The following is a 19,866-nucleotide window of genomic DNA, read 5'->3' as shown; positions in this document are numbered from 1 at the left end:
AAGTTAGAGGATCCATGACAACATACTTTATCTCAGATATAAGAAAGACATAACTCATTACGTTGTCTTCCTTGTCCAACATCAACTCTTTAACATGTCATATTTCAATGAGTGCTTCCAATCATAAAAGATGTCAATGATAATATATCTATATGTGAAACCTCTCTTTCCTTATTACTTCCTATTAATTGCAACAATGACCAAAGCTATGTTTGCCAACTCCCAACAACTTTTAATCATCATACTCTTTCTATGTGAAGTCACTACTTTTAATAAGATCAATATGAACTTTTTGTTTCTTTTTATTCTTTTTCTCTTTTCTTTTATTCACCCAAGATCATGGCAAAATAATCAGGCCCTTGACTCAACACTAATCTTTATTATCTATATCTCATGGACTCGATTACAAAGAGAGATCATAAAGCAAAACTCAAAACTAGATCATGCTATAAACTTTATTCTACTAGATCAAGATACTACTAATAGGATCGAACTAAGAAAAAAACGGTAAAGATAGGAGTTGTGATTGTGATACGATACCGGAGCACCTCCCCCAAGCTTGGCAGTTGCCAAGGGGAGTGCCCATACCCATGTGATTATGTCTCCTTTGTCGGTGAAGAAGGTGGTGGTGATGTTGGCTTAGTTGATGGCTTAGGCTTCTCCCTTAATTTGCGCTTGAGGACGACATTTTGATCCCTCAGATCATCAATCTCCCACTCCAGGGTTAATATCTTTTTGCATAGGTCCTGCTTATTTTCCTGCAAGAGACGAAAAGGGATAAACTCGAACTTGGGTTTCTTTACTCTATCAGGGAGACTTGACTTTTTGAACTCCACGTGCATGTCCCCAGGTTGAGGTAATGGGGCTTCATCTTCATCTGAGCTCGTCTCCTCCTTCCCTTTGGGTTCATAGTCTTCTTCTTCCTTCGTGGTCCAACCATCGTGTTCCACATCTCCATAGACCTTGGGATTTGCTAAGTAATCATCCACATAGCATTCTCCTTCAGAATCCTGGGAAGACATGTTGATTTAACCTACAACCGGACAACTCGAAACGAAAACAGAGGATATTTGCGTGATACGGGAGTCAAAGCCTTCGGGAGGATATATAATGAATTTTTACCGACCAAAATACGTATCGTGTAAGAAAACGGAGTCCGGAGGGCACACGAGGTGCTCACGAGGTAGGGGGCGCGCCCACCAGGCCACCACCCTCGTGGGGCCCTCGTGTCCTTCCCGGACTGCTACTTATTTTTCTATTTTTCTAAATATTTCAAAACGGAGAAATATTGCCTTAGAAATTGTTTTGGAGTCGGTTTACTTACCGTACCACATACCTATTCCTTTTCGGGGTCTGAAACGTTCTGGAAAGAGTCTCTTATGTATTCCTCCGGGGTTACGGTTTCAATAATATTGGTTTCAACATTTATGGGATTATCTGAGATATAATATTTGATTCTTTGACCGTTTACCACCTTCGGATTTGTGCCTTCGAAGTTGTTGATTTTTATGGCACCGGAACGATAGACCTCTTCGATAACATAGGGGCCTTCCCATTTAGAGAGAAGTTTTCCTGCAAAAAATTTCAAACGAGTTGTATAGCAATACATAATCACCTACGTTAAACTCACGTTTTTGTATCCATACAATTCTTGGCGACAGCGGTTTTTTGAACTAAAAGACCAGTAGTATAGACAAAAATTCCTACGAAATAGGATCCTACAAAATTTCCATCGGACAAGGCCGCATCTCAACTAGCGAGGCGAGATTACATGCTAGGCACACGAGCGGCTAGACTTCAAAGGGCTGGAAACCCGTGGCTCTGTTCAGAAGAATGCCAGAGACGCAGGTGCATGCGAGGCATGCGAGCTGGTAGACTCCGAAGGACTGGGCTAGTTAGTTACATCAGGTGCATGCTAGGCACACGAGAGGCTAGACTCCAAAGGACTGCACTACTTAGTTACATCATATGTACAAGTGTTACCGAACAGAGACGGAGATCAGGACTCTCCCCCAGCCTTTCTACTTCAACAGCCAGACCTTTCTTGTTCTAGAGCCGTCTGTTCCCCATATCTGCAGTCGATCCCCGGTGTTGCTGAATATACATCTGCACATAAAGATGTCAGTTTTTTTTTCATATCCTCATTGGTACTATTATCGTGAGCACAAAAATAAACCATTACCAGGATCTCATCCAACGAAAGCCGGTCAGCAGGTTTCAAAGCGGTCATTCTATCATAAAGCTCGCGGTCGCCCTCATAATCACCCTTCCAGCCATCTGGAGGCCCTTTATCTCTCAGTTCCTCAAATGCCAACGCTCTCTCCAATAAAGACCCAAATCGTGTCAGCAGCTCAAAAAACATTACACCGACTGAGTAAATGTCAACCTGCCAAAAGATAACCACGAATATTCAGTGTTTTACCAAGCATAACGCACAAGTGCAAGAAACCGAATGAGCAGAAACCAACGGCAAGCACGGATGACAACGCAGCAAACAAGGAGGAAGACAGCAGGATGTGAAGCAAGTTGAAGGCGAGACGGGTGTCTCATGTCACCAAGAAGCAGGGAAAAGCACAAAGAAAAAGGAGTAAAAATGGAAAGAAAAGAAAAGAGAAAGAAGCAAATGGCAAGAAGAAACGACGACCAAAAAGTAGACTTGTCTCTCTCAACCAAGCAAACCAACGGCAGCGATCGGAGGAAAGCATGTTAATAGCCGAAGCTCTAGCATGGTGAAACCACAAGTTAGCTACAGAAGTATCCTTTGAGGGCTACGGAACTGTCTTGATGATTTGGTGTTTGACTCAATGTTAACCACGTGGGGCGAAAGGTCCTCTGCGCTACTTAAGAGACTGGCGGCTGCTGCACAAGGAGACATTGAAGGTACTGGATTGCTTTATAGCATATCTAGTAAATATCCTGCGATGACCGCTGGGCCTAACCACGATGATTCACCATGGGTGATGCAAGCAAGCAAGAATCTTGGCCTGACTTCGGCGAGAATGCGCCATCACACAGTGCACCTGGAGGTAGTGGGCTCCTCTGCACTTGTGCTTGTACCATGTCTGCTTTCTAGTTTATGGGGCAAACATATTTCATATTCTCGCAAGTTTTTATGCAGTTTCCTTCTGTTCTGAACTCCAGGCACTTATCCTACACTACTTTCCAGCTGTTTTTAGTTGTAGGACTGGACTCTGTATGGTTTCATTGTGTTGCAATGGAACTGGGGAGAGACTCTCTGGTCTTCTGGAAAAAAATAGCCTTGGGAGTATAAAATGCAATTACTTGCTGCTGCTGTTGCCATGAAATACAAGTCCACTACCGTGCATCTCCCGGACACTGCTTCCTATTGCAAGTCTACTAGCTAGCAACGTGCACAGTGGACGCCCCCAACACCGCTATCACTAGGTGTCCACCAGCCATGGTTTTCAATTTCAGTTTCAGAAAAATTTCAGCACCAACCGAAATCACTGAAATTCAGTGAATTTCAGTGATTTCAGTTTCCATTTCAGCCAAATGACCGAAATATTCACTTGAATTCAATTAAAAATTTGAAAATTTTAAAAAATATTATGAAAAATATTGGAATTGTTGTGCTATACTGAAATTGCTGAAATATTTTGGCCGAAACGTAATATTTCAGTGTCTGCTGAAATTACTGAAATTCAGTGAATTTCACCGAAATCTCACTGAAAGTGAAAACCATGCCACCAGCCATTCCCAGACCTTGGAGCACCACCTGCACCTACGATTCCAGCAGCACTACCTCCAGGACCTGCAATAGTAGCATCTCCAGCAGCCCACCCACGACTTACGCTTATACTGGCAGTGATGGCAGCCCGACATGAAGAAGGCCTATGTAACAACTCCACTGAGAAATTCGTGGCTGGCCACTGCTGCAAAAAACACTTCGTCCTGGAGATTGATCCAGGTGCAGACGACAGCAAGGAAGACGTTTCTATGGAGGCTGCAAGGGGCTAACAGCAGTCCGTAGTCCAGTTCGAGGATGAAGTGTCCAAAAAGGGAGAGAGATGTTATGTCGGGACATACCTTCTAGGAGCCACAATAAGGCCAGAGTAATGGTACATTCACAGACCAGTACGGGGGTTTTATGGGGTCATTTTAACTTGGGGAGGGACCCCACCCACCTGAAATTCTCGCGTGGGGGTGGGGGGGGGGGGGGTGTGAGGCCGGCAGGGGGCGGATGCAGGCCCCGGCCCAGGCGAAGTCAACGCGCCTGGTTCCTTCGATGTGGGGAAGCAGGGGATCGAGCTCGTGCTCGACAGAAGGCAGCAACGGCGCAGGGACGCGGTCAACGCAGGCGGTCGAGGCAGAGGCGATGCAGGTGCGGGAACACCGGATCCAGGCAGCGGCGCGTCCGGCAAGAACTTGGCGACGGCGGCTCCTTGCTGCAGCAACTACAGGGAGAGAGAGAGAGAGAGAGAGATGTGAGCCGAGAGGGAGAAGGAGAGGAAAGAGGGAAGGGCGGAGGGGAGCAGAGGGGTGGCCTGATAGTCGAGGTCGCCGGCAGCAGGTCGAGCCGGGGTTAGAGGAAGGGGCCCATGAACACCCTGTAACTCGTCCGTGCGTCTAGCAATTTCGATAAGGCCACCAAGGAGGTCACGGCTGAAATTAAAGGGGATAAGTATCCTTAGTAGTTTAAATCTTAGATATTTTTTTATTCTCAAGTTAGTTATTTCCTAAAGTTTATTAGTTCAGCTAGGCGTCCAAGTTTGTAAGCTGGCTATATAATGCCTAGCAATATCAATCAATAGACAAGCAGAAAAATAATCGCAATTATCCTTCCAGTTTTTCCCCTGCTCTTGTTGTGTGGCAGCCTCCTTTTCCTGGGCGCCACACCTCATCTGTCCAGGGGAGATCTAACCTATCAGCCTAGCACGTTCATAACACATTACGAAACAAAAGAGAGACTGCCAATATAAAGCCAAAAGGCAACAAAAAAACAAAGATCCAAAAGAGGAGCTACTGAGGAAACCCGGCTGAGACACAGAAAAAACAGACATGCTGCGAAAAGAAACCTAGCAAACGGAACGGGAAAAGATGGCATGTAACAACAAAAGTGGACCCTGGTTGTGTAAATAACCAAGTTGGCAACAACTAATAGAAATCAAACACATACCTTCTCAGTTATCTTCTCATCACTGTCAAGCTCTGGCGCCAAATAACTTTTTGTGCCACAATTAGGCGTACCGCCATATTTTCCGAGCTCGTCTTGGCCACAACAGGCATCTCCAAAGTCTCCAATTCGGACTTCATAATCAGAGCCCAGGAATATGTTATCTGGCTTAAGATCCCGGTGAACAATAAATTCACGATGCAGTGTTTTGACACCTCTTACTATCTCTTCGAAAAGTTTCCGCCTATCCGGAATTGAGGCAAACTTTTCAGGCAAAAGCACGTCCGTCAGTGTGCTGTTTGGAAGTTACACGAAAAGAGAAGCAAACAATCAGGCATTAATAAGGCTAAATGATGATGTAATAATGCATGCATTGAGATATAAAATGCAGCTCCCTCCTTCCACCAAAAGCTAACATGTTCATGACACAAGTTCATCCATCTGTGGTTGCATTAGATATATAGCTAGCTAATCTAGTTCCACCCTTGTGCACAAACTTATTCAAATTGGCAAGATTGAGAACATTGCATAACTCCCAGACTTGGCAAGATGGGTGCAGGCCAGTACGACTCCCACTCCCGCGTGCTGCAGATAAAACTCAAGCGCTTTCTTTGTTCTTATGTGATCTAAACTACTGAGCACAAAAATCATAATGGCCGAACAACTTAATGACGACACAGTTGTGCGTCACTCCATTTTTCTTCCCTGACTGTTGCCCATAAAAGGGCTTGGAGCAGCATAAGTGCAAGGGGGAAAAGACAAAAGCAGAAGGCATCAAGAACACGAGCGCGAGAGCAAGACTCCCAACTCATCATTCGTCAAATCAACGACATTACTGAAAGTGATGCTTAATCATTTAGAACTATTCTCTCAAGTTCCCGAAGAGCATCTCTAAATTACACAAATTGAAATAATAGGGGCTGCTGGGTGGTTGGAAATTGTAGTTGAGATGATATCGTCTATATATCTGCATCGAGTAGCTTATTGAATGATGCCAGCTGCAACCATTTCGGCTTTCAACATTAGGCAGCATCATCATCTGTCAAGACAGCCTACTTACCACGTCACATATGGAAACTGGAAGGGGATTAATGTACTGCAGAAGCTAATACTCCCTCCATTTCTTTATGTAAGGTGTATTATTTTGGACACGGTGACCAAGGCGCACAATTATAGAGGTGTTAGGACAAAAGTGTACCCTTGACAAATTTGTTAGTGGCAAGTAAATCAGTGAGTGCAGTAAAGTAAGAGATACATGCAATCGAGACAGAGATAGTCTCCTTTTGATACAAGGAGAGATACAGAAAATCAAAAGAGAGATACTTTCCTCTTTCTGGAGGGATAAAAAGGGAATTATGAGGATTTAGAAGAAATGCACCTTACATTGTGAAATTTTATCAAAAAACAAATACACCTTATATAAAAGAACGGAGGGAGTAGTTACTTATTCTAGAGCATATCTCTCAGATATGTACTGGAAAGACTCAGCTAATCCAGGACCTTAAAATTCGAGATGGGATTGAATTGCGATCTTATATGCATGTTGCTGCCTCTGCCTTATATTAACAACGTAGAGCTTCATAACGCACACCAAATTTGAGAACTGTCCTTATTTGCATAGTATTATGGAGAATGACAATGATTAATCAGTACCATGTGTCAGAACAAGAACATAAGACAAACAAGATTTCCCGCTCGGGTCACACAAATCTGCAATGATATTGCTGAAATCCAAAAAATAAATACTCCGCTTACGTCCTATAATTTGCATAGCTATTTAGTGAAGAAAATTTGAAAACTGCCTGGTCAATTAGAACCATCATATTTTCAGCATCTTCACATTAGGCTATATGTATGAATGAGTGAGCATATGCAGTGTAGATGAGTTTTTAATGAACTATGTGTATTTAGAATCAGGCACAGGTTAAGTCCTATGTGAAGATAAAATATGCAGGCTCTGGCTACTGACATGAAGCATATGCATAACTACGTTACTGCTAGATAAAATATGTGTTGAGCTAAAATCATAGTAACAGAATATGAACCTTGCGCAGAGCTCTAGATGGAGAAACAGATAATCTTCTTGTGGGGGAAGCCTTTTGTGATTCCACGGTTCTATCCAGGCCTAAAAAAAAATTCAGAAAAACCTCGAGAGCAACTGGAGGGAAATTCTTGTAGACATTACTTGAAAAAGCATCATAATGCGCCCATTCCTCAAACTTGAAATGATGCTAACTTCCCTAAATAGAGAAAAATAACTTAGTTTGAAAATATATTTAATAGATTAGGTTTAGAAAATAAAATAATTTTAAATGACCTTGGCTCTTCGAAGCAAGATGCACGCAGAGGGATGCATTTAACAGCACATTTACTACCCGAAATAAGGCACTTAAAATTTTTGCAGTCGCTAGCTTTGCCTATGACAAATAGAAATACAAATATCAATTCATAGACTGACAAACAAAATATTTGTACGAATAGTATTATTAATAACTCTTACCAAGTTTTTTACAAACATGGAAACTGTTGATTGACGGTTTCAAACAAGCTAGAAGATCATCAACAGTTTCAGAAGGAACCTAAGATTTTGAAAACTAATATTAGACTTTTAAACTACAACACAAGCAAATATAGGGTTAAGGGATAATTTATACATACGTTCGTTTCAAAATTGATTGAACTGTTCGCATTTTTGAAAACCTGTAAGAACAACCATTCTTAGTTATAAATACATTACAAAGAGTGTTAAAACAGTACAAAAGCTTAAGCAAAACTTAGTTATGGGCCTACACTGACTGTGGTAAAGGGAGCAGGAATAGGACCATCCATTTTAAGAGAAAACTTGCATAGCTCTTCCAATTCATCACGTTTCAACCAGATTAGGCGGTAGGCTTTTGTTAATTTCCATTGCTTGCCACCTACAAAAAACAGAACATCACGGATCTTTTATGGCTAGATGACTTACTTTTCTCCATTGAGAAGTTGAACCGGTATGGGCCTGGCCCATCTACCTTTGGCCCAAGTGGCATTTCTAGTTTAAGTATCTAGGAGGGCCCTCTTCTTGTGCAACCTAGCAACTGGCGCTCCTGAACAGCCGCCACAGCAATAGAAGGAGAGGTGAGGTCCTCTCAGTTCAACAAAAAGGTTGCCCATTTTTCCCTTTGACATTGATTACCTTACCTCCGACAGAAAATCAAGTTTCTAATCCATATATGACCAACACGCATTACAACAGAATAAAAGAAACAGCGAACAGAACTCCCTTTCCTTTTTAAGGTAACTAACTGTCTCATACTCTCCAAACCTCCCCTCTCTTTCTATCTCATATTTATATTTAAAATCACTTCTTAACAAGACCTGTACCTGCCGAGAATCTTCATTAAATGGACCAACTATGCATGTGAAGGCAATCCAGATGATCACAACATGTGCAGGTGTATTTCAATTCAACAAGGATGTCTCATGATGCAACCAAACAACCCGACAAGTTTAAATGACTAGATCTAACTACCATGATGCATGTGTCAAACTAATTACACAAGTCACAAATATAAGAAGAGTGACATAAATCCCCCAAAACATTCATATGCAAATCTGCAGACCCTGGACTGTACATGGCTGGTGGGTGGAAAGTCTAGCTCACGGTTTCAAATAGTGCAAAGCCTTGAGTTTGCAAAATCTAGCCCTTGCTGCTGGCATCTGGATAAGGACAGGGGACACTAATTTCTACAATGCAAGGCCTTGATTTTGCAAGGGTTGACGTGCTGTATTCCCCAAGCAGCAATTTCATTGCTCACAAACTTGCCAGCTGGGAGCCTCATTGGACCTTAAACTACAGGAGCTAATCCAAACATGGTTGTTGGGTGTAAACTCTAGTCCATGGTCTCAATCATTGCTTGAAAACTTAATCTAGACGTGTTAACTCTTTTTGCTGACACTAGTTCCTAGCTTATTCCATTGAGTATTGGAGAAGGTATGGCACTAAATTCAGTACATGCATTAGGTGAATATACTCTATGCCTGGGAACAAACATTTTCCCCGATGAGTGAGAAATTACATATATAGTTATCAGATCATATGATCGAATTTAAAACAAGTTGAGAACTTACTAAAAAATTTAAGCAACAGGTGCTTCTGCGCTGGCCAAATACGAAGCTTAATCAGATCTTGGTCAGTATCCCCATGCTCCTCATCTCCATCCTCCTTGCTGCATTCTGAATCATCACCACTATCATAACCTCCAGAAATTGATCCATCCTCATCCCGATCCTCATCCTCATCCTCATCCTCATCCTCATCCTCCCCATCCCCATCTTCATCCTCATCCTCCTCATCCCCATCCCCATCCTCATCCTCATCCTCATCCGCCCCATCCCCATCCCAGTCCCAGTCCCCAATCCCCGAGTTCTCCTTGCACCCCAGCCCTCCCAAAAATGACATAGCACCACCTGTTGATGGGAGGGCCCAGTCATCATCGCTCCAGTTGGATTTCACCATCGCATAGTCGTCAAGGGTCAATGGGAGGGACTGGTCGTCTTCGCTAGAACTGAATTCCGCCGCCGCATAGTAGTCCTCGGCCTTGTCAGCTTCCAGCGCAGGCTCGCCGCCGTGGAATAGCAGCCGCGCAATGTCGATGGTGTGGCCGTCTTGGACCACCGCCAGATACAGAGCGGGCTCACCGGCGAACTCTTGGTCGGGATCATCAGAGCCGCCCTCCACAGCTCGGGGTGGTGCGACAGGGACAAGACCAGCTATTTGAACCAGCGGCGATCCATATTGTGATCTCTTGTAGAGACGAACTTCGGTTGCCCCGCCGCACAACACCGGCGAAGGAATCTGTAGGCAACAACAATATACATGAGCATATACAGAACATCTTATTTCTGTTCGCTTCCTCAAATCGAACACATTAACGTACGCACAAGGAGCGTCCGCTCGCATGGTCCACGTGGCGCCTTCGCGATTGATTGGTGCGTGCTGGAGAACGAAGAGAAAAAAAGGGAGAAACACATCAGCCAACCCTAGCTAGCCCGTCGATTCCTCTCCCTCCAGCTGTCGCCGCCACCAACGTCCTCCCCCACGGCCTGCACCCCACCCCTTCTCTCCTCCCCTCACCTTCCTCCCACCACTGGCGACCTCGTCCCCTCCCCCTCGCTGTAGATCGAGCAGCAGGTCCAGATCCCGGCCACGGCGACGTGAGCACACCAATGCAGGGTCAAGACGTGTGAGGAGCTCGCTCGCTGCGACCTGATGCCAAAGGAATGGACAAGGTGAACATCTCTGTTCGTGACGCAACCCCAACCCTACCCTTTCCTTAGCGAGCGACGGTGTGATGCACCTCTGGGATCCACATGTCCCTGTCCATGCCGATCGTTCGCGCCTGCGGCCGCTGCCGCAACAGCCGCTGCCCTGCCGCCGCGCCGTGCCTCCCTTGCAGTCTCCCACCGCAGCCTCCTCGTGCCTCGCCTCGTCGCCACACGCACCATCCGCGCCTCCCCGGAAGTACGTGCTCTTCCTGGTTTGGTTTCCTTTTGATATCTCGTGGATACTTAGTTTATGGACTGGACTGAAGTTTTCCAACAATTTGATGAAACAAAGGTTTAGCATGATATTCCTCAATTTCATAAGATGCACAAGCATATTTCTATGCTCTTTGTAGTATTATGTCTTTCAACTCGCGTAGTATTGCAAAACTTGTGTATAGTCTTTGTCTCCTTTTTCTACAACATCAGAAGTTCAAAACTGAACATGTATAAAAATATTGTTTAAAGGAAATACAATGTTATAGAGGTTAATCTTTGTTGAGCCACATGTGTTGAAGTTTGTGTATAACTATGTCATGTAAAGGGAATAGTCTTAAGTAGAGGTTTACCCTTGATGAGCTACATGTATTCAGTATGTTGTGCTGATTGTCTGTTCTCATTGGTGCAGCGCTGACTGAGCCTACTGATATGTAACTTGAATCCAACAAAGAACTCTTTACTCTATTGAGTTGGTGCAACTACGTTAGGCTTATCTGGACCTGAAACTAAAGATTGAATTCTTTTTCCTGTAAATACAGTGAATAGGTCGACAAGTGCGAGCGCGTCAACACTGTCGGCGATGACGATGGTTGGTCGACTAGCAAACAAAATGGTTACTATTATGACTGTAATGCATTGGTGTTATCGCTGACACCTTCAGCTACTATGGGATCCGCCTCGCCCAGGTATGCCCATGTCCATTGCCCTTATCTGGATCCACAGCCCCTCTTTGTTTCTGATTATTGTTTGTTCTTATATACTCTCAAATTTCCATGAGTGTGATAAGATGAACGAGTATCCCGTGTCTGCGGCAACTCGCATAGCCTGATCCGGAAGTACGTGTGTGCTGCAGGCATTGCTTCCGCAGCAACGCCAAGGACATTGGCTTTATCAAGGTATGAGCCACCCCACTGTTTATTGATTTCCTGAATCATGTGCCTGAGTTTGATGACTGCTGAGTAGTAATATGTTACCCCATGTTTTGCTTTGAACAATATATATGCTTTATCTACAAGGCCTCTTGGTATGGCGCACCAGTTTTAATTTGTTGGAGACTACCATTTGGTAGTGGGAGTTATTGCATAATGTAGTGTAATGTATGACATGTTAGATTCAGTTATTCAGAATATATCTGTGTGTTGCTCTCCTCTTTCCTAGAGTAAACCTGGTTAAGTTCAGCGATCATCACATCATGTTCTGCCTTGCATTATTTTGTATTGATTTGATGAATGTGTAATTTGTACGCACCATAAGGCATCTTGGAATGGACGGAGTTGTGCATAACTACATGATATTTGCTCTGTTTGTTTGCTGTTCACACCTATATAAGTCTTACTCTACTGCATCTATCTCCAGTCTCAGCTATTTTTACTAACCGTCAACTACCAAGTTTTTCTGAGCATGCCAGTCCATTTCAAAGCAGAACAAATTGAGTGTATTGCAATTGCTCAAATATTTATTAAGTAGGCATTTATACATTGTATATATATCTATTTCCTGAATAACGATGATTTATTAGAAATTGAGATGATTTTCCTTTTGAAGAATGTTGTTTTCATTTCCACTTTTATCTCATTAATTGTAGGTTTTATGCTTCAGTTTTTAGGTTTGGGTAAATTATTTTTCAGATGCATATGTTGTGTCTGAATACCTGAATGTCTGTGTGTAGCTAATTTCTTGTATTCCTGTTCTTTTGTATCATCCCAATCTTTTTATACTGATAGCTGCATTTGCGCACTGAGAATGGATTTTCAGTACCCGGGTGTCCAGACACCCCTTTATCAGCACCGTACATTTACAATTCAATGCCTGGAGATATGTACCAGAGAAGAGTAGCTATCTTTCGTTTAACAGGCTTGTTCGGTCGCCAAGCCATATCGGAACTAGACTGGCACAGTTCCTACTAGGCGGATTCCAACCATTACCTGAGACGTCGAAAGGACATGTTGAAAAGACGTGTCTCCTTAGACATGTTGATACTGTAGATAATGAGAGAGCGTAAGCGCATTAATAAAAAGAAACAAAGGGTGGCTAGACCGCTAGAGTGCCTGTATGCGTCTGAAGCAGCAGGAGCAAGGTAAAAAAAGGCTACTTACATTTTACTACTCAGTGGGATCTTCTGTGAGCAATGTATATACTCTGGTTCACAAAAATACTGTTTGGGGAAGGGATACAGAAGAAGCCACATAGCTCTTTACATAAGTAATCTGAGGCCTTCAGAAAATTACTGCATGCATGTTAGACCGTGGCTAACATGCACCGGTTATGAGTAGTCTCATCAAACTGACACGCTTGACCTGCTGCCATCCCACGCATAGGCCTAGTGCCTGTTGCCTAGACCTTTCTTTATCTTAAATGACCTGTTTAAGTACTGTGACACTGCAAATCGTATGCTGATGTGCAGATCATAGCACGAATCTCAGCGGAGCTGAACGGGCAGATAAGGGAGAGTCTGGACTCCCGGGTGCCATAGCACCTTTTCGTTTGCGCACTTGTTTAACAGTACCATTAAGAATGGAAACCTCAAAGGAAGCAAGGACTAGGAAATTATCATCAAACTGTGGTGTTTCATCGAGGACGACCTTTATCAACAATGAAGTAATTGTGCCTGGAATTTGCTTTGAAATTTTCAATGCTTTGGACCTAACTCAAGTTATAATTTTGTAGTTAAACCACATGATATTGTTTTCCAATCGCATGTTTTTCCTACACAAACCATATGAATTTAATGAGCTTGCTTCACTACTATATGCAAAGGTATCATCTAAAAGGAATTATGGGTTTCAGATATGCTCCAGTTTTATTGCATTTCATTATATACATGCCAGGCGGCTGCACCCACATAAGGGACAAAACTTGTTTTTGGCTCACGCCTAGCTGTCCATTGTGTGGATCATGCACCAATTCCATCTGCCAAATCATATTTCTGGGGTTTCCCCTCTTGCTTACATTTCCATTTGTATACTTTATGGATTATTCAATTTTATTTGTTTAGTATATATAACCTGGATGTCCCATGCTTGGTAGGAGATACATAATAAGGGAATTGAGGCAAAGCAGTTGAAATTTAAGAACGTCATGTGCTCCTATTACTTTGATCAATCTGCAGTACTGTTTAGCCTATGAGCCAATACGGGTGACCAGCGTGAGAAGATGGGGCAAGGATGAGGCCCCTTCGTTTGGCCATGGTAAGATCCATGCGTGGACCTCAGCCACCCGAACGACGAAGCCGTCGTCGACCAGATCGCGAGTTGTACTCGGTGGAAGGCAACGGAAGACTTCCCTTTTCGATCAAGGCCAAGCACGCATGTCTAATCCATGGTTGGATCACATACCTCTTTCTTTTTTCATGGATGCTCTAATTTTCAGATTATGCCAGCATTTTTTTAGACATTGAATTAAATGACTATGCATGTGTTGTTGCACAAACTGACTCACATCAATGTTTACATTCAATATGGTTCTGTCAGTAATTCTATATGCCTGCTCCTTTTTTTAAAAGTAGGTTGTTCAACTGTCGTTTAATAGTGTTTATATAATGGTGGTACGACGACAAGGATATGCATTTGAGCTTCTTTGCCATAGTTCAAAGTGTGTAGTCCGGGCTATGCTTTATATATGTTCTTTTTGGCGTTGATGATCCAACAGAAAGTGTGCCCTAAATTATAGATCAGTCCATTCATCTCGCCTCTTTTTTTAGGTGGCAGGGTCAGATGGATTTTCGTGAGCTTCGCCATGGTTTTCTCTTCTGTTACTTGGTGCAGGGCCTGATGGAATTATGCTGAACTGTAATATTTTGGTAGTACAGAACGGTTCATTTATTATAGTTGTTCGTTGTAGTTTTAGAACCGTGGCATTCGATTATCTTGTTATATTCATTTTCCCCTCTGGTGGCGTGTGTGGTCGATGCTTCAGGTTTGCATCTCCTCCCGCATCCCTCGAATCCTTTCTGTATTTTCCCTCCCGCCAAGGAAAGGGAGATAGAAGCATCTACTCGAATTAGTGGTCAAATCATCCTAAAGAATCATGGTTAGCTACATCTAACTATGTGATTGCATTTGGAGCTAGAATGAAGTTAGGTTCGTCTCTTCCCTGGAAACTAATCAGCTATGTCATCTCCATGATTTGGGAGATTAAATAAAGAGCTAGGTTGAGGTTTCACGGGTCAGCCTATCAATTTGTGTTAGGCTGATACAAATAATATTTGTTTAGTTTATACAAAGGTTACCTGACAAATTCATCTTGCTCTTTGCAAATATTAGATGATATAAGTAATGGAAGCACTATCTTTATGCAAACAAGAGCGCACACCTCCACCTGAGACTTAGAGGTGTGCGTCATGTGTTTCAATTTCTGATAGAAACACACAATATTTCTATTTCGCTCTTTAGACAATCGCATGCACGTTGCACACTTATGGCATGACCAGGAATGGAAATGCACAAAGCAAATGCATTATGACTCGATGCTTTAATTTATAGGAACATGTATAAATTGTGAGTTGCTTTTTGTTTGATCAACATTGTTTCTTCGTACGCTTACATGGTTATTGATTTGGTGATTATTCATCATTTAATTTTACCAGTACTTACATGATTAGTGCTTTTGTACATCCCTTGCAGTGAACAAGCAGACTAGCAGAGAAAAGATTGAAGGTACTTCAAATTTTATTGAAGAGGATTCTGATGGCCGGATTTACAAGATGCTTCATATGTTGGATCAAATTCTCAGTATGATCTTTGTGTGCTCCTTTTTTTATACGACTATGTTCTAAAAAGAAGAATTAATATTTCCTCTATGACGGCAGTGGCACGATGGTTGAGAGGGGTGCTTTTTTCTTTGATGCCTCCCCAATACTATTTCATTCTCTCCCATGTTTCCAAAATCTGAAGTTACCATTCCATGTTCTGTTTCTGTACTTTCAACTCCTAATCTCAATAATCAGAACCTCCATGGCAGATGTGGAGACCGATCATGAACCTCTCCTTTCACATCAGATTGTGTCTCATCTAAAAAGCTTAGGTCTTATTCCATCAATTTTGGCTTAATACATATACCTAATAATTAAGCAAAGAATTAACGCATAATTTGTTGAATGACTACAACTTTCTGAACTCAATCTACAAATTTGAGAATGTACCTTTTGCATTTTTGAGCAAGGAAGTGAATGTTGTGTTCATATGACTAATGATGAAGCTCTGACATTCAAAGTTTAGCAACCATCTTGTGAGAAGAGAGATGGATGCAATACACAGATTGTATTGATGTCAGAGGTATATGCTATTTTAAGGGGCTTTGCTAGCACAGATTCAGTATAGTATAGTGCAATACGATTAACCTGAAAAACTAGATAGATACAGACACTTGTTGTGAACTAATCTACTTCAATATATCTCAAATATTGATGACCTTCTCCTATGATTTTTGTCTTTTCGGATTCTCAATATCACTTCCAAAGGTTTATTTTAGTAACCTTCACTTTTTTGATATTGAGTTGTTCCTTGAACATAGATCCTTCGGAGAGGAAGAGTTTATATTGCGGGCAAGGAATCAGATCTTGAGGTGACCACACATCCATTCAAACCAGGTGACCCATACTTCCTTTTATCTCCCTTGCAATCTTGATTTGGCTCACCTCCACTTCCATCCTAGCTTGCTCTTTTGGGTTACTGTAGGTTCGTTGCTGGTTCGTTGTCGGACAGTTAAGAACTGAAATAGCTGAAGAGAACATTAGGAGGTGATGTTAGAAGTTTGCTTGTGTGCTACCTGCTGTTGTGATTAGAAGGAATTTGCATGTTCTCACAGAATAGAAAAGGAGGCACTATGGTGAGACTTGACTAAATGTAGAGTTTTGAATCCCTTTACCATAGTAGTTTACATATTCTTTTCATGAGGCAATGATTAATCAGTGTTAAAGCTGCTCCGCATATTAGTAAAACAAAATTGTATTTTAATTGGAAAGTATAGTTTCTTTACAGAACCAGCGACCGATCAATGTTGAATTAGCTTTGAATATTTTGTTGAAGTTCATTGAAGCACTTATTTGAATCTTTATATACCAACTATGATTGTTTCAGTACAAACAGGAGAGTGGAGAGGGCGCCTCCCATCTGGCACCGCCCCAACCTTCTCTCAGGCGGCGCCACCAGGTGGCGCCCCAATTGCTAGTCTGTAGACAACAGGGCATCACACACGCATGAATTTCCTCTAGTGACAGCAGCACATCTACGGAGCAATATACATGAGCATCTACTATCAGTGGACAGATCCGTGAGCAATATGCATGAGCAGTAAACATGCCACCGCACATCACAGCACAGATCCATGTATTTGTTCACACATGTAGCAGCACATCACCATAGCACATCACAAGTCATTGCCAGATGCAGATTAATATATATAACATTTATAAACTATCGGGATTTTAGGGCTAGAATAGCTACCATATGCAGTAGTAATATTCTGGAAACTCAAAATCAACATAAATAAGGTTACGTTGGTTCACTGGATGAAACACTAAATAAAGCAATGCAGAAGGTACATATGAAAATCACAAATCCTCGTGACATTGTGCATTCTAGCTTTATATATGCGTTGGCACCACTTACGAGAAACTGGTACTCCCTCCGTCCGAAAAAGCTTGTCCATCAAATGGATGTATCTAGAAATAACTTGGTGCTAGATACAACCATTTGAAGGACAAGCTTGGGACAAGCTTTTTTGGACGGAGGGAGTAGTTAGCAAGTATTCATGTAACTGGCTAAGAGCAGCAGAGAACTGTCCAATCACTCAGAAATTGTAATCACATACCTTTTCTCGTTTGTTTGTCTCAGGTTCCATTGCCTTGAGCTCTTTCTCCTTTTTCTTCACATCCTAAAGGGAGATAAATGCATGCATGACATAAGGAATCGTACATAAACAAACTACTGAAAGGATAGCCAAAACTATCTTTGCACGTGAACAGTGTAAATAAAGGAATAACTATCACATTTCCTATACAGTTTTACTCCATACAATGAACTTTATAAGGCGCATTTTGGCCTGGCATATGAACTAAGAAACTTCCAAGACTGAGAAAGTCACCAAACAGAATGACTAAAATACCCTTATATTTACTGCTTTTGAAAGATGCAAGAGAATGTTTTATGTGGTTGGTCCATGCATATATTCTTATAAAATTATAGTGAAACAAATAATTCACAAAAATAACAAAATTAATTATGCATGGATGCCTTATTATTTTGGAAGACAGACCAGACTTTTAATATCTTCACCAAAAGTAATTTGGTAATAATAAAAAATAACCAACGAAAATGGCAAAGAGAGCATTTATCCACTTATAGTAAGAAGCTAAATTGACACAAGAGTGAAGAAAAAACTTCTCAAAACTAGAAGTACCTTAGTTGAATCCATAGGAATGTCCACATTATAAAAACCCGCTGGCTCGTGGGAGAGAGGTGAGAGCCGAGAACTGGGGGCAGGGGGAACGCTTCCTCCCTGTAGAATATGAAGCATTTGGAAGATATTAGGAACAGACAGCTAAAAAACAAAATTAGAAGCCTCTGAGCAACTTAATAATAGCATGATCTTCTTTTTGCCGGAACAATTAATCTGCTGCTCAACAACAATATTTTATGTAATGTATACGTAATTACATCTGAACCATCAACATACCATAGCATACTATGAAAAATCAGACGAAAGAATCTAACGATTGAAAGAGACCAAAAGCTTTGATGGGAGCAAAGATAGTTACTTGCTGCATGCCTGCGCAGTTACTTGATATTAGAACTTGAGACTGGTTTTGGCATTAGATACCCGGTAATCAGTAAATATGCATGACAAAAAATATAAAATATTTTGGCGTGCTAGTATGTTACTGAGCATTGCCTGCCAATGCATATATGCTTCCATGGGCATGTGCATAGGCACTTTAAGTTTTGCATACGATCAACACAACGGGGCGTGTTTAAGTTGATTACACTCAAATGTGGTCTTATTACATCAGCTCAATGACATCACCAAGAAATAAACCTACGTGTTCTATGCGATGACAAGCGACATCACAAGTTGGGTTAGCTAAACTAATAGGCTTGTGCTTCACTGCAGTTTGTCTATATATACACACATGAATGTAGCTTTGACATCATTTGTTCTGACTTCTAGCGCTGCCACTGCCGGGTGGTACAAAACACCTTGCGACACGTACAGTTCAATTTTTGGAAATTTCCACCTAGAGCCCTAGAATTTGAGAAATCTCAGACTTACGATTTTTATCCATGAGCTATCTATACAATGGCACTGGTATCATTAACCATGTACTAACATACATTTACCTTGTAGCACATTGGTGCATGGAAACCACTTGAATTACTGAACTCAAAGCATTGGATCTATAATTAAAGATGTCCTAAAATGCCCTGATGTTGAACATATCATACAGTAGTAGCCAAGCTCCGACAACTTCGCACTTGTATTCATCAACTAATTAACAAGCAAACCAAGTCATATAAGACCGGTACCACACACACCATATTGTGTTGGCCTGCTACGACAGCAAATCTCAAGTTCCAGCAACCAAGCTACATTTTAGTTCACGCATCGCGCTTCCAATCACCTAGCACAGCTACTAATCATCCACTGGGCAGCCTAGTTCATCACACGAGCACAAAACCAGAGCTAACCAACCATTTCCAGAGCAATTAGCGGACACAACTACCAAAGCGTAATCCCCAACTCGAAGCGCACAAATCGGCACCTCCCCATCGCATCCCCATCCCGCGTTCGGAGCCTCAGATCCAAGCAACGCCAGCCCCAAATACGAGCACAGCCCACGCGAACCAGACCGGTTTAAGAAAATAAAGGGATCCCGAGATCTACGCATACGGGGGAAGTATCCCGAGGGCTGTTGCCGACGAGTGAAGCAGGGATGGAGGACTCACGGCGAAGGGGTTGACGTCGTCGTCCTCGAAGTCGTTGCGGCCCGCCATAGGTCCGGCCTCCTCCTTCTCCGAAGGCGGCGATGGACGACGCAGGCGGCGGGCGGCGTGCTCGCCCCCTCCCTCTCTACTCGCGTTGTGAGACGGGGTGGCTGCGCGAGAGGTAATCGCTGGCAGGTGGGGCCCGCTGAGGCCGCCAGGTGGGGCCAGGAATGCGAGACGCCAACCTGGCGGAGTGGACTGGCGGTGCGAGGCTGAAGGTCTACTTGT

The 19,866-nt window shown here is 42.5% G+C and overlaps 1 protein-coding gene across 3 annotated transcripts; it reads right to left on the bottom strand.

Moving 5' to 3' along the window:
- Positions 1-1,688: 1,688 nt before the first annotated feature.
- Positions 1,689-19,823, bottom strand: LOC125525362 (uncharacterized). Of its 3 annotated transcripts, none has more exons than XM_087532742.1 (13): positions 19,600-19,823; positions 18,056-18,154; positions 17,468-17,530; positions 9,245-9,971; positions 7,925-8,052; positions 7,793-7,834; positions 7,635-7,713; positions 7,452-7,551; positions 7,320-7,374; positions 7,180-7,259; positions 5,138-5,429; positions 2,183-2,386; positions 1,689-2,106 (listed from the first exon to the last, which is right to left on the bottom strand). In XM_087532742.1, exons 1-13 carry the CDS (start codon positions 19,645-19,647, stop codon positions 2,050-2,052), a joined length of 1,974 nt encoding a protein of 657 aa, XP_087388868.1. In that variant the 5' UTR covers positions 19,648-19,823; the 3' UTR covers positions 1,689-2,049. The 3 variants fall into 3 exon arrangements, with proteins under 3 accessions (XP_087388868.1, XP_087388866.1, XP_087388867.1); XM_087532740.1 differs by having other exon boundaries at positions 7,931-8,052; positions 19,600-19,765; XM_087532741.1 differs by lacking the exons at positions 17,468-17,530; positions 18,056-18,154; positions 19,600-19,823 and adding an exon at positions 10,058-10,232.
- Positions 19,824-19,866: the final 43 nt, after the last annotated feature.

The sequence above is a fragment of the Triticum urartu genome, chromosome 7A, assembly GCF_056163025.1.
Source record: "Triticum urartu cultivar PI428250 chromosome 7A, HENAU_Tu73, whole genome shotgun sequence".
NCBI lineage: Eukaryota > Viridiplantae > Streptophyta > Magnoliopsida > Poales > Poaceae > Triticum > Triticum urartu.
The sequence above is the reverse complement of the archived record's forward strand: the minus strand, read 5'-3'. Positions and strand labels throughout refer to the sequence as shown.